This window comes from Mobula birostris, chromosome 3 (genome assembly GCF_030028105.1).
Source record: "Mobula birostris isolate sMobBir1 chromosome 3, sMobBir1.hap1, whole genome shotgun sequence".
NCBI classification, from domain to species: domain Eukaryota; kingdom Metazoa; phylum Chordata; class Chondrichthyes; order Myliobatiformes; family Myliobatidae; genus Mobula; species Mobula birostris.
Genome location: NC_092372.1, coordinates 149889178 through 149912481, shown reverse-complemented (window position 1 = coordinate 149912481; position 23304 = coordinate 149889178). Strand labels below are relative to the sequence as shown.

At 41.8% G+C, this 23304-nt stretch overlaps 1 protein-coding gene across 1 annotated transcript in view; it reads left to right on the top strand.

Moving 5' to 3' along the window:
- The window catches only part of hepacam2 (HEPACAM family member 2), a 98530-nt gene that overhangs the window by 15568 nt on the left and 59658 nt on the right, over positions 1 to 23304 (top strand). The window contains exons 2-4 of the mRNA XM_072252001.1: positions 657 to 1007; positions 3087 to 3371; positions 21207 to 21503. Of these exons, the coding sequence (XP_072108102.1) occupies positions 657 to 1007; positions 3087 to 3371; positions 21207 to 21503 (933 nt within the window). The remainder of the gene's footprint in view (positions 1 to 656; positions 1008 to 3086; positions 3372 to 21206; positions 21504 to 23304) is intronic.

The following is a 23304-nucleotide window of genomic DNA, read 5'->3' as shown; positions in this document are numbered from 1 at the left end:
AGATCAAGCTTCAATGCATACGTAGCCTGCTGGCATTCATTGTATAAGATTAAACACATTAACTGGTCACATGAATGATCTTTGAGACTTGCTGATGCCCTTAATATGTTGCTCTATTGCTTGTCAATAAGCTTGGGTAGCGTAAGTGACCAATGATCTTGGAGTGAGGTGAAGATGCGAGGAAAACAATAGAATGACAGACTCTCCATTGTATATGCGCAATGTATGCACAAAGAAACAGAGCTTGGTTTCTATACTAAAATGCTAATATATCTTTCCATTAGTCCCCAGCAGATAAAGTAATGGTCTTACTCATTTATTTTGCCTGTTGCATTTTAAAATTGATCAATGGCAGTATTTAAATTAAAAGAAAATAACCAATATTTCCATCTGTCTGAGTAACGAGCTGCATTTTCAGCACAGTATTAACTACATCAACAGTATATTAAAAGTCTTCATTAAAATCTCAGCTGAAATTCACTTTTATTTTATTGTGTGATGCAGCCAGTCAATATATTCTCCACTGCACATCTGTAAAGGTTTGTCAAGAGTTTTAGAGGTCATGCTGAATGTTTGCAAACATCTAAGAAAGTAGAGATTTTGACTAGTCTGTTGAAGATCTATATGAATGCTCTGTCTTTTGATGTTCTCTTTAGGCACTTGTGGAGCTGTTACGATCACTGTGCCAACTGAATTGGTCCAGGGGATTGTTGGGCAATCTCTCCAACTCCCTGTGAACTACACCACAGGAACTAAGGATCAGAACATTCAGATAACCTGGACTTTCCAAAGCCAGTCTTCGGGTTCCATGCTTCTGGTGACAGCCACAAACAACACCTTGACTCCTGACATGGAGCACGGCCACAGGTTTTTCTTATCTCCTCCCAATGCGACACTGTTAATTAACCCAGTAGAATTATGTGATGATGGTGAATATACCATAAAAGTGACTGTCTCTGGAGAGAAGATGGCATCAGCTAGTCGACAACTGACCGTTCATGTCAATGGTGTGTATCCTTTCTGGCTGCCATCATCTAGTATATGTGAATATGACCACATTTAATCTATTCAGCAATAATTTAATATCATTGTCCATGAAATGCTGCCTCCTACGTCAGGGGTTAATAGTATTCTTTTGTCCTGAAATCCATTCTACTTCAGAAGGAGCTTTAGCTTCTGAATTAATTTTCTATTAATAAACCTGACTTCACTGATGAGATTTGGTTCCAAGGTAACTTTCTTCAGAATAATATTCAAATTCAAATTGGTACAGATAGGTGCTTTTGCAGTGCACATTTTATATCAGTAATTTGTTATGGGAGGAAATTCCAACAAACGTTGTTCACAAAATATGCAGGTGCATTTAGAATGTTTAGAAGCCTTTTTGTTCAGTCTATTTTACTTTCTTCAAGCATCATTAAAGTTTCCTATTAATTTGTTGTTAATGACAAGCATTACGTCCTCAGTTACAGAGAACAAATCAGAGAAGCCTCAGCAGGATTATTCCACAATGAACACGTAGCATGCTAATGCTCAATCCATACCAGTGCAGCTCCATAAAAAGTGCTAATTTCTCACTCATGTTTCACCGTTTGGGCTTATTAGGCAAGTCTTATGTGCCCCGCTGCCTGCTGTTTTTAAAACTAGGGCTGCAATTAATGTATCTGATCAATAGTCATTTTGTAAGACTTAATTTGGGGAGACAAGAAATTCAATGTTTCATTTAAATAGTATTATTATTTAAATATGTATAACAAATCAAACAACGTTAATTGAAACTTTACCCACAGTGGATAATTCACCCCTGTAGATGAGTCTATCCAGATGGTCCAGGGGGAATTTTACTCAGGATCCACAGTGAGTTGGTAAATTGGATCCATAATCAGCTTGGTAATAGAAGACGTAGGGTAATGGTAGAATCGAGGGAAAATCTGCAGTGTTTTACTGACTGGAGATCTGTGACCAGTGGTGTTTCACAAGGACTGGGATCTCTGTCATAGTCACAGAACTGTACAGCACAGAAACAGCCCCTACAGCCCAACTGGTCCTTGCCAACTATCATGGCATCCTGGCTAACACAGACAAGATCGGCTGAAAGACCTGCTCCTGTGCCTGAACTCTCAATTCTGACAATGCACAGGTTAGTTGTACTTGAGCTGGGTAATCTCACGCTTGGAATACTTTTTTATCTTTGCACCCCAGTTTAATTGAAGCTGATGTTAAGGAGGCGTATTTCAAATCGTAAACTAACAGAGATTAATTCTGATGTTTCAAGAAACCATGCAAATGTTATGTAACTGGGATTATGTCCAGAGGAGGAAAAAAACACATGGTTAATGTATAAACTGCTTGGAAAGGAATGAGATGAAACTCTGCTTAAAAATGAAACTAGACATGGCAGACATGGCTGTAAAAAGCTAGGCCAAGATGCTTTTCTCAATTTACTCTTTTATCTTTGTATCCAATGTTACACATTTATGTTGGGTGATGTAAAAGTATTTCTAAATGTGTTTCATTTTATGAAACAGCTTTTTTTCATGGTGGTATTCTTTTATTTTATTGAAAACTGGTGAACCACTAATAAGATGATAGTTTCCTTTTCCTAACCCGTGGTTAATATTGTGCATGTGTCAGGAATAATAAATACAAGCATCTAATTTTAATGTACCTCCCATAGAGCTTTTCAGCAATCAATGCACTGCCTAACTAGTGTACATGTTGAATCTTTGGCAATTCAGTTGTAGAGTATATAATGAGCACTAGAAAAGGGATGAATGCAAACTGGAAAAACTGTGACATGAAAACAATGCACTGTGTCCCGGCTCTGACTGGTACCTTGAATATTTTAGCTTCAGGATGACTTGAAATAGAATAAATTAAAACACTCAGTAATTTCATTGACAGTAGTTTTTATTCCTAGTATGGGCTGCTACTTTGAAACTTTCTGTCTCACAGATCTGCTGAGGAAACACATATTCACATTATCTCTGCCTTAATTTGCTCTGAGTATGTATAAAATATATGAATAACCAGTAGCTTTGTGTTATCAAATGTGATACTTGACGCAGTGCCTTTTTGTTTTGTAGTTCCGGTCTCTAAACCAGTGGTGCACAGCGATCCAGCCTGGGGTGCAGTGGAGTACGTGGACAATGCAACACTCACATGTACAGTCAGCAAAGGCACAAAGGTCATTTACCAGTGGCTGAAAGATGGAAAGCCACTCCCAGCAAGTAATCGTCACATCTTTTCCGCCGACAACAAGATGCTGTTCATTTCTCCTGTTGTAAAAGACGACCTAAGTAATTACACCTGTGTGGCAAAGAACTCGATTAGCATAAATGAAAGTGAACCGATTGCACCCAATATTTACTGTAAGTCAGACCTAAAATATTGTTATTCAGGAGCTGTTCAATGTGTTGGGTTTGTTGCATGGTTTAAATATCGGCTAATATAATAGACGCTACAACATATTACAATGTGGGTTCAAAACAACAGAAATAAAATCACAAACACGAGGAAATCTGCAGATTCTGGAAATTCAAGCAACACACACTAAATGCTGGTGGAACACAGCAGGCCAGGCAGCATCTATAGGAAGAAGTACAGTTGACGTTTCGGGCCGAGACCCTTCGTCAGGACTAGCTGAAAGAAGAGATAGTAAGAGATTTGAGAGTGGGAGGGGGAGATCTGAAATGATAGGAGAAGACAGGAGGGGGAGGGATGGAGCTAAGAGCTGGAAAGTTGATTGGCAAAAAGAGCTGGAAAGTTGTTTGTCCCAGGGAGAGGGTCATGGGACGGGAGGCTTAGGGAGAAAGAAAGGGGGAGGGGAGCATTAGAGGAAGATATAGTGAGAGGGACAGAGGGAGAAAAAAGAGAGAAAGAATGGGGGGAAAAAATAATAAATAGATATAGGATGGGGTAAGAAGGGGAGGAGGGGCATTAACAGAAATTAGAGAAGTCAATGTTTATGCCATTAGGTTGGAGGCTACCCAGACGGAATATAAGGTGTTGTTCTTCCAACCTGAGTGTGGCTTCATCTTCAAAGATTCAAGATTCAAGATTCAAAAAACTTCATTGTCATTCTAACCATACATCAGCTCTGCAGGGCAGAATGAGACAGCGTTTCTCAGGGGCAGTTCAGCCATAACATAACAAACGCAACACTAAATAATAAACATAACAATAAATAGTAAAACACAACAGCCACATGTCAGTTAAAATCAGTTATAAGTGTCCAGTGCAAGTTAAAAGTGTCCAAAGCAGAGTCAGGTGAAGCAGCTATTTAGCAGTCTGACTGCCTGTGGGAGGAAGCTGTTTAGTAGCCTTATGGTTTTAGTTTTAATGCTCCTGTCACTTTTGCCTGATGGCAGAAGAACAAACAGTTCATGGAGATGGTGTGAGGGGTCTTTAATGATGTGCCGTGTCTTCTGGAGGCATCGAATCTGAGAGAGGTCTTGGACAGAAGACCTCTTGACAGTAGAGGAGGCCATGGATGGACATATCAGAAATAAAATCATTCTATTTCATAACAAATGACAACACTTTCTATCTTGCTTGGATGAGCCTACCCTGGCAGCAGCAGAAGTGCTGTATTTTGTCATAAACAGGAGCCAGATAATCTGGCATGGGTAGGAATGCAAAACATGATACCTTGCCATTAATGGAGACCTGGTTCTCAGCCATTAGCAAGACCTGATATTCTGTCCACCGTACAAGCATGATGCTCTGAGAAAAATGAAAATAGCATTTTTTGTGGCAAGGAAGACCAGATGACTATGATAGTTTTAATGCACGATAGCATCATGAGGTAAAATATAACTCCTTGTCAAGTGCTGAAACACAACAGGAAATATGATGCCCTTCAAGGGTTGAAATGTGATTGTCTGAAGTTGCAGAACACCTATATATACCCCTCCAGGTCATACAGCACTATGACGTGGAAATATACACATCTCCATTCTTTCATTGTTGGGTCAAAATTGTGCACCATATTATTATGAGAGTACAGGAGCCAATGTATGTGTTTCGTACCCCGTAACTGGGTTGCCAAACCAGCAGAAATGGACCACTTAGTTGGAGTCTGGATTACTGGAACTAAGAAAGTTTTATTAAAGAAATAAGTAACACAGTACTCTAATCGTAAGGATATAAATGCAACAGGTTAGCAATGATAAAACACACATGTACACAGAACTAGGATAATAGGAATCAATCAAGCTCTATCGCAGTCTAGGGGTAAATGATCAGTCTCAAGTGACGCAGAGTTCAGTTCAGCTTAGTACAGTTCGCAGTAATCGCTGTTGTGCCGTTGGAGAGAGAGAGAGAGGGAGATATGCAAATTCTGATTCAAACAGACCTTTGTTCTTTGCAGTTAGCTTTCGGGCAAACCCTTTTATGTCTTCTGTGGTCATCAACTGTGACCCCTCCGTTCCGGATACGACCGTTCTTCCGCGGTGAACCCGGCACCCAGGCAAGGGCAGACACACACACCAGGTTCCTGCCGATCGTACCTTTTCACCCTGTGCATCTATGGTCGGTCCTGCGACCAGACCTCCAAACTCCCACCAACTTGTGGGGGCACACCGCTCTTCCAGGGTCTCGTGATCTCGTGGTGTGTGTCGTGCCTTAGTGAACCTGTTCTTTTTATCCCCCTGCTGGGGTATCGCCTGTCCATCAAACTTCAAACAGTTCAGGTTCAGAGCAATCGGTCTGTCAATACCCGGAACTGTGTCTCTTTTCCATTACCTCTCTCTCCTCATTAACATTTTGAACACTTCTCCATTGTCTCCCTTATCTCTCTCATCAGTATCAATCTTCTGATAACTTGGTTTTTCGTCACACTCCTACCCTTCAAAGGATTTTTACCGGGGTAAAAATTATAGGCATGAATACATTATTCGATACACACTAATATACAGGATCATCAGCTATTTGGCTAATACAGAGAACTTTAAGTTGTCAACACCTTGACAGACAGTCAGCAATCACATTTTCCATCCCTTTTATATGTTTTATTTTGATATCAAATTCCTGTAGTACCAGGCTCCAACTTAGCAATCTTTTGTTTTTATCTTTCATAGTGGCCAAAAATATTAATGGGTTGTGATCAGTGTAAATTACCAGTGGTTTCCGTGCCGGACAAATATAAACCTTAAAATGTTGTAATGCTAGTATGATGGCCAGTAACTCTTTCTCCACAGTGGAATAATTTCTCTGATGGACATTAAATTTCTTAGAAAAATAAGCCACTGGGTGTTCAATCTCCTCTTTGTCAGTCTGCAACAGCACCGCCCCGGCCACTTCGTCGCTGGCATCTGTTGCTAGGGAGAAGGGTTCTGAAAAGTCAGGCGCATTCAGCACAGGATGGTGACACAGAATCGCCTTCAAACTCTCGAAGGCTTGTTGACAAAGGTCGTTCCACACAAACTTTGCATTCTTTGGCAAGAGCTTAGTAAGAGGGAGGGTAATATCCGCAAAGTTTTTGCAAAGCTTCCTATAGTACCCCTCCATCCCCAAGAACCTTCTCGGGGCTCTCTTGTCTGTCGGGGTGGGGACTTCTGAGATAGCCCGCACCTTAGCCTGCATCGGAGCCAGCTGCTCCTGTCCTAGCACACACCCCATATAAGTGACCTTCGCGTGGCCGAATTCACTTTTTGCGAGGTTCACTGTCAGGTTGGCTTCAAACAGCTTTTTAAACAGCTGCTCTACTGCCACAATGTGCCCCTCCCATGTGTCACTCCAGACCACTAAGTTGCCAATATACGCTTCTGCGTTCTTTAGCCCTTTCGTCACTGAATTAATCATCCTATAGGGGTGTTGCTCACTAGGCTGACCTGATGTGACAACAACACCATATCCCGGCTCTTTGCATCGCCTCGGGACATCCGGACATACGTGTGAGTGCCGGTTAATTAGCTTTCTCAGCGGCTCGCTCTGTTCAGGGGTTAAGGGAGAGACCTTATCAGCAAAGTTGGCCAATATAATAGACTTCTCCCATCTGGTTGGCACCATACTTATCTTTTCAAAATGGGTTTTCCCCTTATCAGGTGGCACCCTAGCCTCATTAATTTTCATGATAACACCGACTAGGTCTGTTCGCCTATCGTGGCAAGCTGTTTGCATATCAATAGCCTGTAATTGTGTTAGCTTACGTCTACAATAGTCAATAGCATCCTTCCTCCTGTGCGGCCAGTAAAACTCTTTCATGATTCTATCGACTGTTTTCCTCACCCCAAAATGTCCACCGAGGGGTATCTTGTGGGCCAGGTTAAAAATCTCATCCCCATAAATTTTCGGCACTACCACTTGGTGTACCACCCCCATTCCTCATCTGCGGGCACGGTACTTGGTCTCCATTTCCTCCTTAGTACTCCCTCCTTCACATAATAGCACACTGGCTCCCTTTTCAATTCTTCTTCGGAGAGAGCTGTCTCCGTCAAAACCATTAGCTCCTCATCTTGTTCCTGTGCCTGTATAAAGTCCTTCCCTGCTAATGATAAGTCTACCTCAACTCCCTCACTACACTCCTTCAAGCTTTCTAACCCCTCCTGGTACAAGGCTGGTAAAAACGTCTCAGATAAATCTACATTCACTTCGGCAGCCTTTCTGGGCATGCGCTGAGTCACTGCGCAAACGGGATAAACCTGTGAGTCCATGGGCGGGGCTTCAATGCTGGCAGGCTGACTTGTCAATCTTACTGCTGGGTACACCTCTTCGCCGGCGAGGTCATTACCGAGTAACAAGGAGACCAAGTCGCTTTTTAGGTGTATCTGGTGCAAAGGTACTGCTTCAGTCCATTTCCCAATGCCTTTTATCACCCTGACCTCCCCAGTCTGGGTCTCTGAACTAAAGTCTAACGCACTATTTAATATCAATGACTGACAAACTCCAGTCTCTCTCCGGATCCGTACTGGAATCGGGTTTAACCCCTCCTTCACCGACACCAATCCGGCCGAGATAAACTTCTCGCGCCCTTCCTGAACTTTATCAGACCTCTTCTCCCCTAGCGGTTTGTTTGCCAGCTCAATACAGCCAGTCGGAACCGTTGTTTTTCCTTTCCCCGTTTCCTTCTCTGGGGCAAAGCACCTGGACGCAAAGTGACCGACTTTCCCACTATTATAGCATACGACCCTAGGAGACTTCCTACTAAACTGCTTCCAGTCTTCCTTATCCTTCTCCCTAGTCCCCGGCTTACTTTCTAACTTTTCTGGCGGACTCTCTCCGCTCACTTGACTACCCTTGTGGTAGCTTTTACTCGGGGTAAACTTCGCCTTGTGTGTTAACACATATTCATCTGCTAACTTAGCAGTTGCGGCTAAGGTTTCTGCCTCTCTCTCATCTAGGTAGGGCCTCATACCTTCAAGGACACAACCTTTAAACTGCTCAATCAGTATTAGCTGTAGCAGTCTGTCATAATCCCCATTGACCCTTTTGAGGCGCACCAACGCTCACAATACATCTGCATCTCACGGGCAAACTCTAAATACGTACGGCCCCACTGCTTCCTCGCATTCCGGAACCTCTGCTGGTATGCCTCTGGGACCAACTCATAAATCCTGAGTATGGCCTCTTTCACCACATCATACCTCTGGGCATCTTCTGCAGACAAGGCCAAGTAAGCTTGCTGGGCTTTTCCTTTAAGTACGCTCTGAAGCAAAACAGCCCACTTATCCCTCGGCCAGTCCTGACTTGCAGCAACTTTTTCAAAATGGAGAAAGTACCGATCAACATCAGCCTCCTCAAATGGGGGAACCAGCCTAACCTCCTGGGTCGCCCTGAACCCTCCACCTTGGTTTGGCATTTGGCCCCTATAGTGCCATCCTTAACTTCTCAAGCTCAAACTCCCTTTTCTTCTCTCTCTCTCTTCCCGTTCTAACTGCCTCTCTTCTCACTCCAGCTGTTTTACCCAGAACTTGTGCTCGAGTCTCAATTTTTCCATCTGCAGCTGTACTGCTTCTCCATCAGGGTTTCCTATAGATACCACCTCCAGCTCCCTTGGGGAAACACACCTTTAGATACATAGTGCTCTATGATAGCTCTGTGCATCTCCTCTCTCCTCATTGTCAACTTCCCCTTAAAAAGATTCAACCGTTTGGCAACAGTTGCCAATTCTGATTTCCTGGCATCCTCTAATGCCTCCAAGGTTGGCGCCTTTAGAAATTCCTCAATCTCCATTTCTGCTGTTTGTCCTTTCTTTCGGGTATTTTAACCCAATCAATTTACCCAGTCCCAAATTTGGTGTTCAAAATCCCGGACGAGCCCCCACTTATGTTACGTACCCCGTAACTGGGTTGCCAAACCAGCAGAAATGGACCACTTAGTTGGAGTCTGGATTACTGGAACTAAGAAAGTTTTATTAAAGAAATAAGTAACACAGTACTCTAATCGTAAGGATATAAATGCAACAGGTTAGCAATGATAAAACACACATGTACACAGAACTAGGATAATAGGAATCAATCAAGCTCTATCACAGTCTAGGGGTAAAATGATCAGTCTCAAGTGACGCAGAGTTCAGTTCAGCTGAGTACAGTTCGCAGTAATCGCTATTGTGCCTTTGGAGAGAGAGAGAGAGGGAGATGTGCAAATTCTGATTCAAACAGACCTTTGTTCTTCACAGTTAGCTTTCGGGTGAACCCTTTTATGTCTTCTGTGGTCACCGACTGTGACCCCTCTGTTCCGGATATGACCGTTCTTCCGCAGTGAACCCGGCACCCAGGCAAGGGCGGACACACACACCAGGTTCCCGCCGATCGTACCTTTTCACCCTGTGCATCTATGGTCGGTCCTGCGACCAGACCTCTAAACTCCCACCAACTTGTGGGGGCACACCGCTCTTCCAGGGTCTCGTTATCTCGTGATCTCGTGGTGTGTGTCGTGCCTTAGCGAACCTGTTCTTTTTATCCCCTTGCTGGGGTATCGCCTGTCCATCAAACTTCAAACAGTTCAGGTTCAAAGCAATCGGTCTGTCAATACTCGGACTGGTGTCTCTTTTCCGTTACCTCTCTCTCCTCTCTCATTAACATTTTGAACGCTTCTCCATTGTCTCCCTTATCTCTCTCATCAGTATCAATCTTCTGATAACTTGGTTTTTTGTCACATATGATACAGTATTTGATTTATCAGCACTCCTGCACTGTCTCTGACAGAATGTGGATAATTGTGACTCTCAGTGTTGTGTATTTAATATTTCAGTAATATTTAAGTAATATTGCCCATTCACCACCTCCCTCACCTCCATTCTGGACTCCAAACAGTTCTTTCAGGTGAAACAATACTTCACCTGCAAAACCGCTAGGGTCGTCTATTGCGTCCGGTGTTCCACTTTGTTGAGCACCTCTGCTCCATCCATCAAAAGCATAACTTCTCAGTGGCCAAATATTTTAATTCCAATTCCCATTCCTGTTCTGCCATGTTGGTCCATGGCCTCCTCTTATAGCAAGATGAGGCCACCCGCAGGGTGGAGAAGCAGCACCTTAAGTTCCGTCTGGGTTGTCTCCATTGAATATTGATTTCTCCTTCCAGTTTAAAAATAAAAATTCCCTGCCCTCTCCCCCCCACCTTCTATTCCTCACTTTAGCCTCTTTATCTGGCTATCACCACACCCACTGGTCCCCTCATCCTTCCCTTTCTCCTGTAGTCTACTCTCCTCTCCTATCAGATTCCTTTCTCTCCAGCCCTTTATCTTTCCTACCCAGCTTCACCTATCATCTTCCAGCCAACCTCCTTCCAGTGCCCCCACCTTTTTATTCTGGTGTCTTTCCCCTTCCTTTCCAGTCCCGAAGAAGGGTCTCGGCCTGAAACGTTGACTGCATATTCAATTGCATAGATGCTGCCTGACTTGCTGACTACCTCCAGCATTTTGTGTGTGTTGCTTTGTGAATATATTTTTTGATTAAGCATACTTTGTTGTTTATATAATGCATTGCAGTTTATATGTAAAAATACGTAAATGGCATATATTATCATGCCTCAAGTGATACATGCATGCCTCGCTTAAAGCAAAAAGATTTTCAACTCTTTTTTTCATTTAAATTAGTCTTGTTATGTTTTTGTGTTACAAATCGTAACAGTGGTGATGAGGTGTTTTAAAAATGAATGCAAGACGACTACCTACTTGAAGTGCAGCAAGATGTTTGAGCTTAAAAAATAAAGCACAACGAGAAATGTTTGAGTTAAAGAAACGCACAGCATGTTTTCCTCAGAAAAGGAAAGATGGCGGAGTTTAAAAACAGCAGAAAATGGGAGAATTCAAGGTTTCATAAACAATGAGCACTGAGTGATAATAGTTCATTTGCATCTGACGTGTTCTGTGATGTACGCAATCACTGGTCTTTCCATGACTATGATTTCTCTTGGCAACATTTTTTTACAGAAGTGGTTTGCCATTGCCTTCTTCTGGGCAGTTTCTTTACAAGACAGGTGACACCAGCCATTATCAGTACTCTTCAGAGATTGTCTGCCTGGCATCAGTGGTCAAATAACCATGACTTCTGATATGCACCAGGTGCTTATACGATCATCCACCACCTGCTCCCACGGCTTCACATGATTCTGACCAGGGGCTAACAGGTGCTACACCTTGCCTAAGGGTGGCCTGCAGGCTAGTGAAGTGAAGGAGCTCCTTACCCCTCCTTTGGTAGAGACGCATCTCCCCCTGTCACTCTAAGGGTGATGATAGTCAATTAAAGAAAAGAGCAGAAATACAGTAGCTAGCTACATTGGAAAGATTGATGCATTCAATTACATAAGAGACAACTGGAATATGTATGCTGAATGGATTGAGGAATCTTTTAAAGCAAATGGAATAGTCAATGAGAAACAAGAACCAGTTTTGCTGAGTGTATTGGCGGAAAAGCATATGGTTTGCTTAGGAGTTTGACTGCTCCAACCATGCCAGCTGAAATGAGTTTTGCTGATATTGTAAAAGTAATGCAGAGATATTTAGAACTGAAGCCATTGTTGATTGCAGATTGCTTTAGGTTCCATAAACAGAATGAAAAGGAAGAGGGGGCTACTTCAGCATATGTGGCTGAATTGAAGAAAATTGAGCATTGTCACTTCAATGATTGGCTTAAAGATACACTGAGAGATCGTTTAGTTTGTGGATTCATACGAAGATGCATTCAAGAACTGCTCCTAACTGAAGCACAACTTATACTTAAAAGAGCCGTTAAGATAGCTGTATCAATAGAAATAGCAGACAGAGACATAATTGAGTTGCAGTCAGGAAGGAAAGTGAGGTTGAACAAAATTGCAGAATCAGGACAGGCCTGCCTGGCTGAATAAATCGTGTTTATTCAGCCATTGTGGCAGGAGTTATATACACTAGACCAATGCAAATCTTAGAAAAAATGTACCAATATAGGACACATACAAAGAACATATTGGGCAGACAAAAGAATGTGCCTGTCAGGATCAGTACCCTCTGCCCAGGATAGAGGATATGTTTACAAATCTTACTGGATGAAAACACTTCAGCAAAGTGGACTTAGCTGAGGACTACCTACAGATAGAGATGGAAGAAAAGTCCAAAGTGTTTCTCAGCAGCAACACTCACCAAGGGCTTTGTTGCTATAATGGGCTTATTTTTGGAGCAGCATGTGGATCTGCACTCTGGCAGAAAGCCATGAACCAGGTGTTACAATGCTGTCCAGGCACTCAGTGTTAGCTGGATGACATCCTTGTTACCAATAAGGATGATAAGGAACATCTCCAAAATCTCAAGACAGCAATAAAAAGATTGGAACATTATGGGCTCAGAGTACAATGTGCAAGTACATGTGTGAATTATTTAAACCAAGCATCACTTATTATGGTCACACCATTGACACACAAAGATTACACAAGTGTGCTGTAAATTTTCAAAGTGATGGATGCCCTGAAGTCAAAGGATATGTCATTGTTGCAGTCGTTTTTAGGATTTGTCAATTACTATAGCAGGTTCCTGCCAACTTGACTACTCCACCCCACCCCTTGAACTCATTACTAGAGGTTGGGAAGAAATGGCAATGAATAAAGCAGCGTAAGGTGGCTTTCAAAAAGATAAAGTGAATGGTGACTTCAGACACTGTACTCACACATTATGATCCGAATCATCAGTGAAGCTTGCCTGTGATACAGGTGCAGTTACGCCCCGTAGCCTTGGATCATGTTCCCTTACCACTACAGAGAAAAGTTACACACAGATTGGCAGGGAGGCCTTGCGTTTGGTTTGGGGTATAAACATTTTAACCAATACTGCTGAGAGTTTACTCTCGTTACTGATCACCAACCACTAATATCCATTAATAATCCACAGACAGGTGTTCCACTAACAGCAGCAGCACAAATGCAGAGATGTGCTCTGCTTCTTGGAGGACACAATTACAAGATCGAATTCAAGAGGATGACTAATCATGGAAATACTGATGGATTGTCCTGTTTGCCCTTAGAAAAGGAAATACCTTTAAAATTTACAGAAGAGGACACACCTCTTCACTTACTTTCCCTGACACAAATTGAAAGTCTCCCTATTATGAAGAGATGATCCAAAGGGAAACCAGAAAAGATCCCACACAGTCTCAGGTCAACATGACCACCAAAAATAGCTGGCACGTGCAGCAGAAATCCTAGTTCCACAATTTTTACCAGCACTGGAATGAACTTGCCCTTGACAGAGGTTGTATTATTTGGGGATCGAGAGTTGTTGACTGTCCAATGCAAGAGCTAAAGCTCCTTCACCACCATTCAGTGCCCCAGACAGTCCTTCCAGATGAGGCGACACTTCACCTGTGAGTCGGCTGGGGTGATATACTGCGTCCGGTGCTCCCAATGTGGCCTTCTATATATTGGTGAGACCCGACGCAGACTGGGAGATCATTTTGCTGAACACCTACGCTCTGTCCGCCAGTGAAAGCAGGATCTTCCAGTGGCCACACATTTTAATTCCACGTCCCATTCCCATTCTGATATGTCTATCCACGGCCTCCTCTACTGTAAAGATGAAGCCACACTCAGGTTGGAGGAACAACACCTTATATTCCGTCTGGGTAGCCTCCAAACTGATGGCATGAACATTGACTTCTCTAACTTCCGCTAATGCCCCACCTCCCCCTCGTACCCCATCCGTTATTTATATACACACATTCTTTCTCTCACTCTCCTTTTTCTCCCTCTGTCTCTCTGACTATACCCCTTGCCCATCCTCTGGGTTCCCCCCTCCCTTTTCCTTCTCCCTGGGCCTCCTGTCCCATGATCCTCTCATATCCCTTTTGCCAATCACCTGTCCAGCTCTTGGCTCCATCCCTCCCTCTCCTGTCTTCTATCATTTTGGATCTCCCCCTCCCCCTCCCACTTTCAAATCTCTTACTAGCTCTTTGTTCAGTTAGTCCTGACGAAGGGTCTCCACCCAAAACATCAACTGTACCTCTTCCTATAGATGCTGCCTGGCCTGCTGCGTTCACCAGCAACTTTGATGTGTGTTGCAAGAGCTAAAGTATTGGAGGAGCTACATACCAGTCATCTAGGCATGGTCAAACGAAAGCATTAGCTAGAAGTTTTGTCTGGTGGTCTGAGATAGATCAGCAGATCAAACAGTTTTCCCTGCATTGTTTGGTCTTAGGTGTGTATGTACTATGTGTATATCCCACCTAAGACTTTTGCACTGTACTGTATATTATGCCTTTCCGTTTACCAAATAACATTTAATACTACTGAGCGAATACAAAGCCAAACACTCTTATTTCTGTTTCCCAAACAACCTTCCACTTTTACCCAATATACAGTACTGTGCAGAAGTCTTGGGCATCCTAGCTATATATGTATATGTGCCTTAGACTTTTGTACAACACTGTGTGTCTCCGTGGTTTCTTTAATATCAGTAAAGTGTCCGTCAATCAGTTAGAAGTTGTTTTTGTACAGCTATTCCATCGTGTATGTAAAAAAATCCTAGAACATAATGGGGCTCAGTCACACTTCTTTTATAGGTGCTGCGTGCCATCAAAGTTCCAAAATGCCATCTGTGGCCAACACGTTCTGATAGATGTGCATGATGAGACAATGCAAAGTTCAGTTCAGCCTTCAACACGCATCAATGTTTTCTCTTCCAAGGCTTGCGTCCATTAAACAGCTGAAAAGAGTTGTACCCCACAACCAGTGCTATTTCAAGGGATCGTTTCTTTTGGTTATTATAGTTATTCCCAGGCATGGTTCCTTAAAAGAAGTTTCTTTTGGGATGCAACATGACTGGGAAAATAAACTGAATAAGCTTCTAGAAGAGCAAGAGAAAGGAAGGAGAGAAAAATTCTCAGGTGGATGTCATAACTTGCCAGGATGTTGAGGGAGCAACAGTTGGCTGTTTACTTCAACTGTAGAAGGAAGTCGCCTTGACTATCTATTCAAAGATATCAAACTATATTTCATTCTACCTTGCTGGATATGAGCAAGTAGTGAGGGCATATGGTTTTCATCTGATTAAAGTGTTTCATTAGCTGCGCAAAGGTTGCTTGTGAGCACTCCATGTTAACTCTACCTTCTACCCGATAAATCTGAATGTGCTCTACTATGCAACGAAAGGTTTCAAGTGATGTAGCTTGTATATGAACTTTCAGTCTCCAACAGTATTCTGCATCAGTTACATTTAAGTCATCAATCTAAATCTAAGTTTGGTGATGGAGCTGTCTGCATCAGACATGATTCATAGATCTAGTATGAAAACCATGCATATCTGCATATCTACATTTACTGTGAAAGCTGTGCTGCCACAAAGCTGTGACTGAGTGGATCACCGGGCATTTAAAGCAATGCTTTCACTGCCTGGAGCATCCTTGCGGCACTTGGCAGAGATGCTGCCAAAATTTGTGGTAGTCTACTGCAGGGGTCCCCAACCTTTTTTGCACCGTGGACCGGTTTAATATTGACAATATTCTTGCGGACCGGAATATAGGTGATAAGTCACTTATAAGTGGCTAATACACTCAATTTCTAAAAGGGTTTATCTACTGAATTTCGTTTCCTGGTGGCCCGGTAGCACATGCTTTGCGGCCCAGTACTGGTCCGTGGCCCGGTGGTTGGGGACCACTGGTCTACTGCATGCCAGACAACATTGCCATCAGCTTTATGGTAAATAACTGAGCAAATGAATGAAGAAAGAAAGGAAAATAAAAGAAGAAGGCAGAACTGATGTGGGGATGGAGGCAATTGGTATGACTATTCACTCCTCAGGTTGATAGTTTTACCAGTACATGCAACTCCAAATCTTATTCTTAGCAACTGTGCAGTTTATCTACTCTCTGACGTTGTCCATCACACCATTCTTCTGATTGCAAAGCAAATGAATGTTCCGAATCAAATTTACAAATTAAAATAGAGCATATTGTAGAGAAATGTTAACTAATCTCTCGTGTGCATTTCCTTAGGGGCAATCTGTTGAATGACTTTGTCCATGCTATTCAATGGTGCAAAAAACCATGGACCAGCCACGTCTGACAAAGCTAAGTGAGGGTATATAGACACCACAGATAGTGGGTTTGGGCAGCAGGCTGCAAAGAGCAAGACGCAACCCAATGTTTCAAGTGTAGAGCAAAGGAGGCCTATGGATGGGACACACTGTATGTAACTCCTATTTAATAGCATGGTGACAAGCATGAGGAACTGACTGTCCAAGAAGACAAAACAGAAACCAAGGTGGGAATGTTTCTGAGAGAATTAGGTAAATATTTGGGAGGTTTTCGATTTTGGGAGCTGCCAGATGGATGGTGGGGAACACTTTGGTCACACACTTTATGTTCTCAATTGGGTCGAATCTAAAGGGTTTACAACCTATCCACAGACTGTATTCTGTTGAACTGTGATGAAGGATCATCTGTTATTTGTACTTGCCAGCTGCTTGGCGACCGAAGCTTGCAACATAGTGAAAAGTAATCAAAATAATAACGCCAGCAGTAAAATGTTATCAATGTGTACTCTGGCGTTTGTTTGTCATTCGTCTCAGGATCTAAAGAACAGGTGGTGTGTTAGGCATATTGTTTCTTAGTCCAAAGCACCAAGATAAGTAATACAAAATGGATGCAGTATTGTTAGATATTAAATGCTTCTTTTTATTTCTGAATTTTATTCCCTCTGCCTTATTTAAAAAAAATATTGGTGTTGTTCCTTGTATATTGATCATCATTGTTTATCTTGATATGAATCTTAACAATTAAGGTTGAAAGGGAAAACCCTAAGGCAGTCAATTCAATCGAGACCTCAGCAAACACTGCAATTCTTGGTTTCATCACTGAAAACAAAATGGCCAAGGTTAACCGTCCATCATGGTAATGCCCTCCCCACCATTGAGCACAGTTACACTGAGTGTTGTTGCAGGAAAGCAGCATTCACCATCAGGGATCGCCACCACCCAGGCCATGCTCTCTTCCTGCTGCTGCCATCAGGAAGAAGATACAGGTGCCTCAGAACTCACACCACCGGGTTCAGGAACAGTTATTACCTTTTCAACTATCAGGCTCTTGAACCAGAAGGGATAACTTCACTTGCCCCGTTGCTAAACTGTTGCCACAACGAATGGACTCACATTCAAGGACTCATCTCAGGTTCTCGATATTTATTGCTTGCTTGCTTGCTTGCTTCCTTATTTATTTATTTATTTATTTATTTATTTATTTCAATTTTTTTTTTTTTCTCTTAGCTCAAGCTGCTAAAACCCGAGGTACAGGCATAGACAAGCACACTAATTTTTCAATTGCTAGGAACTTTCTGACTAATCTAATCGTGTTTAGTATTGTGGCTTTCTGAAGATTTACAAGAAGGCTGTGTACAAGAAAGGTCAGTTTCGCCTCTACTTCATGAGGAGACTGAGGTCCTTTGGAGTATGCAGGCCTCTCCTTCACATGTTCTACTAGTCTGTTGTTGCCAGTACAATCTTCAATGCGGTGGTGTGCTGGGGCAATGGCATCGACACAGGTGATGTCAACAGGCTCAACAAACTGACTAGAAATGCTAGCTTTGTTATAAGAGTCAAACTAGACACCACTGGAGGCTGTGGTAGAACAAAGGACCCTATGGAAAATTCTGGCAATTCTGGACAATGTTTCTTACCCTCTGCATGCCACCTTCACTGAACAGAGGAGCACTTTTAGTAACAAATTAAGACAACTGCACTGCTCCAAAGAGCACTATATGAGGTCATTCTTAGCCTTGTCCATTAGGCCCTATAATGAGTCAACCTATAGCTGGGGAACTGATCACCCCCACCAGAATTTGAAGTAAATTCTGTCGAAAGCTTTCCCTTTATTTACTTTGCTTGTTGATACTTATGTTTCATATTCATCCCTCAGTTATATTGTATCTTGCTGCTGTTTTGTAACTTATTAGCTCCACTGCACCTTTCTTTATGTTTAATGTTTTGTTCATGTTTATATCTTTCAAAATTAGTTCTACTATTTGAATTAATTTCTTTAGCTTTACCGATGAAGGAGTGTATAATTTGAAACCATCCACGTATCGAAGGTGTGTCAAGGTATAATTTGTTTATTATTATTTTTATTATTATTATTTCTATGTTTTTTTTGTATTGGCACAGCTCGTTGTCTTTAGCACACTGGTTGTTCACCTTGTTGGTGCAGTCTTTCATCGATTATATTATGGTTTTTAGTTTTATTGAGTATGCCTGCAGGAAAACAAATCTTGTTATATATGGTGATGTATATGTACTTTGATAATAAATTACTTCAAACTTTGAACTGAAGATCCAAACTGAATTGTCCATTGTTCTCTTATGTGGGAATGACTTGGGCAGATAAATCTGAATCTTGAAGGAAGCCCAAATGCATTCAACTTTATGGTTTCCCAGTGCATTAACAATTTCACTAAGATTTATTAACTACTGACATTTACATCTGACTAATCATGATTACTTGGGTAAAGTTTACTTGTCAGAGCTTGCTGACAAAAATAACTATTATTTCTACACCTCCTGCACTTCCTTGAAGTCATCTCAGAGTAAACCTTGGCAAGCTGCTCTATCTTTAAACGGGCACATCATTTTGGGTTTTCTGAAGTAAAAGTGTCTCTAAACCTAAGCTTTATTTTTGTGAATTGTAACTGAAAACTATGAATCCATTTTCTGCTGGATTGAATTGTCAATGCTCAGCACTTTGAGGTGTGACCTTCAGATGGCATTTATACAAGTTGAAATATGTTTTACCAAAAAGTATCGAAGCTCTTTATTGGCACTTAATATTGCAGAGACAGTATTTCCTTGATAAGGTTCATTCAGACTTTGAATGCCTTAACTTTATCAACATGTCACAACAGTACATTATGTGACTTTGGGCTGTGCGCTCCCTTGAATCACCTTGGAATTTATCTGTTTTAAAGAAAATGTATAATGGCAAGATAGTGGAATCAGTTAAAAGCAAAAAATGAAATAAACACTTCATTATGATTTTAAAGTACAAGTTTTCAGGCATATAAAATGATCCCCCATGGGAAGCTGTGGAGGCCAAGTCTTTATCTATATTTAAAGCAAAGGTTGATAGATTCTTGATTGGTCAGGGCATAAAGGGATACAGGGAGAAGGCAGGAGGTTGGGGCTGAGAGGAAAATTGGATCAGCCGTTGTAAACTTGCAAGCAGATTCGAAGGGCCAAATGGCCTAATTCTGTTCCTATATCTTATGGTGTTATGGAGTGTGTGGAATCCAAGTGCTGTGCTAACCTAGAAAAACTTAGGTTTGTCTACAGCAGCTGAAGTGACAGTTACAATCACAATGACTGGAGCAAACCAGAAGTTCTCTCACATGGCACAATATTCACCCCTGTGTATTGCATTTCAATTAAATTCAGCTTTTTCATGTGAATGAGTGTTAATACACATGAGACTGTTGAACATGAACAGTAGCCAAGTATGTGCAATGAATATTGTGATAGTGCATGATAATTCTATTGTATATTTGAAGCCTTTGAAAAATGTGAGTCACACACACCAAAACATCCTCAACTGAAGAGTTGTATCCTGTTTCAGCATTAGGCAAATGGGATTGAGTTTACATGAATTTATATCTCTTGCTCTTGCTCCTGAAACTCCAACCTCACTTCTTCCACCACCACCACCTGATGATACTGGGAACTCCTCTGCAAAAAAAAATTATAATTCGAATGGCTGAATTATATTGGTGTCATACATTGACCAAATAATTGAATATTTGAACTCCACAGCAACTACTCATCACTGTTATCTTTTCACAGTTCACCCTGTGGGCAATGTTATAAAATTTAGTTTTCAAGCTGGAGGTTTAGTCATAATAGTGTTTCTTTAAGGTAGCTGCATGGACAGTTCCTGTGGGAGTGTCACCTCGTTAGCTATATGCAAGATAAGAATATAAGAAATAGGAGCAGGAGTGGGCCATCTGGCTCGTCGAGCCTTCTCCACCATTCAAGAAGATCATGGCTGATTTGACCATGGACGCTGCTCCACCTGCCTGCCTTTTCCTCATAACTCTGAACTCCCCTGCAATACAAAAATCTATCTAACGGTGTCTTAAAGGTATTTTAATGAGGTATCCTCTACTGCTTCCCTGGGCAGAGAACTCCACAGATTCACAACTCTTTGGTGAAAATCAGTTTCTCCTCATCTCCATCCTAAATCTATTCCTCCAAATCTTGAGCTATATCTCCTCGTTCTTGTCTCACTCACCAATAGAAATGACTTTCCTTGTTAACGATCCCTTAGTATAAGTGAGTGACTAAATGAATCAACAAGGAACTGTTGGGTATATGAAGAGAATAAATTGCAAGGATGTAGCGGAATGATGCAATTTCTTCTAGGAGCTGGCTGAATTGCCTCCATCTCACCTTTGATAAATAACTAATCAAGTATAAAGTGAGAATTAGAAAGTGAAGACCTTAAATGCTGAAACTGAAATACAGAATAACTGAACTCAATTACAGGAGCCTTTACCTCTTCCTGGCATGGTAATAATCTAGCACATTGTAAAACCCATCCGATCTTCATTGTAATGTTGTCAAACAAATGAAAAGTGAATGAATTCTCTGACACCAGGCAACCTGATTGATAAAAATTCCAACCTGGGGATCATAATTTACTCTTTATGTTTCATCACAATCCAAAAATCTGAAGGCATTTGTCACATTAGAATTTTTATTGTCATTATTTATTATGATCATTTAGTATTATTCTTTATTTCCTTTTCATGTAATTTTTTTTCAGATGGGCCCTATGACTTGATGGTGAAGTCTGAACCCCGATTCAAAATTAGTGAAGGAGTTTTTGCTGTTGGCAAAGGAGAACCAGTGTGGTTTAAATGTTCAGCAAATTCCAACCCACCAAATGTCTACTCATGGTTTCAAAAAGCAAACAACAAGACAACACCTATCCATCGAGGTCCAGTATTAAATATCATGTCTGAGAAAGTCCCAGAGAAAGCTGATTACATGTGTTGTGTCTACAACAATATCACCGGCAAACGGGATGAAACTCAATTCACACTCATTCTCTCTGCTACTGGTACGTACTGGAACTCATTAATGGCAACTTTTTATAGATAATGTGATTGTGATTCTTCTCAGTACGGAATTAAATTGCCATATGCATAACATGCCCTTCCAGTGAATGAAAATGGAATTTTATAACTTCAGGCAGATTGCAAACAAAGGGAATTAAATTGATTATAGAGTTAATATTACTTTCAATATGTGGTTCTTTTCAATTGAGAATTGTTCCTTGTGGAAGTGATGATAGTGAAGTTATCAGATTTTGCTGTCATTCAATTGTAAAAGTGACAGCAACGCCAAGATTTAATTCATGGGGAGTTTAATCACAAAATTTGTGTCAATGTGCCAGTCTTCCTCTGAAATTTTGCTGCTTTAGAAAGTGTCCTGTTGGAATTAGGAACATCAATTGAAACGTAAGATATTAATGATTTAGCCTTACTGCAAAAGACTCAGCATACTCATTCTTCGTTGCCTAAGTTCTAAACAGTTTAGCAAGCTAAAACTTCTGTCCACAAACTCTAGGGCCTGAAAAATATATAATTTTAGTTTCTACAGATTAACATATTAAATTATAATAGACTAAGAATAGCTAATTTAGATGATGATTATTTAAGACACTTAATCTTCTGTCTTCCAATAGTGCTCCAAAATTTTTAAAAGTTTCATTAAAACACTGTTGTTTGCTGAAAGGAGCACTTCAGAGTTACCTTAAATGTTTGGACTAGAATAGACAAAATCATTCAAGATTTGAATGATTGATGTTGTAAGACAAAAGTTCTCATTTAAGTTGCTGGTGAACGCAGCAGGCCAGGCAGCATCTCTAGGAAGAGGTACAGTCGACGTTTCAGGCTGAGACCCTTCGTCAGGACTAACTGAAGGAAGAGTTAGTAAGAGATTTGAAAGTGGAACGGGGAGGGGGAGATCCAAATTGATAGGAGAAGACAGGAGGGGGAGGGATGGAGCCAAGAGCTGGACAGGTGATTGGCAAAGGGGATATGAGAGGATCAGATGATTTTAAGTTCCCTGGCCCCCACCGCTTTATTTTCACCATGGATGTCCAGTCCCTATATACTTCCATACCCCATCAGGAAGGTTCAAAGCTCTCCACTTCTTTTTGGATTCCAGACCTAATCAGTTCCCCTCTACCACCACTCTGCTCCGTCTAGCGGAATTAGTCCTTACTCTTAATAATTTCTCCTTTGGCTCCTCCCACTTCCTCCAAACTAAAGGTGTAGCTATGGGCACCCGTATGGGTCCTAGCTATGCCTGCCTTTTTGTTGGCTTTGTGGAACAATCTATGTCCGTACCTATTCTGGTATCTGTCCCCCACTTTTCCTTCGCTACATCGACGACTGCATTGGCGCTGCTTCCTGCACGCATGCAGAGCTCGTTGACTTTATTAACTTTGCATCCAACTTTCACCCTGCCCTCAAGTTTACCTGGTCCATTTCCGACACCTCCCTCCCCTTTCTAGATCTTTCTGTCTCTATCTCTGGAGACCCCTTATCCATTGATGTCCACTATAAGCCTACTGACTCTCACAGCTATCTGGACTATTCCTCTTCTCACCCTGTCTCTTACAAAAACGCCATCCCCTTCTCGCTATTCCTCCATCTCCGCCGCATCTGCTGTCAGGATGAGGCTTTTCATTCCAGGACGAGGGAGATGTCCTCCTTTTTTAAAGAAAGGGGCTTCCCTTCCTCCACCATCAACTCTGCTCTCAAACGCATCTCCCCCATTTCACGCACATCTGCTCTCACTCCATCCTCCCGCCACCCCACTAGGAATAGGGTTCCCCTGGTCCTCACCTACCA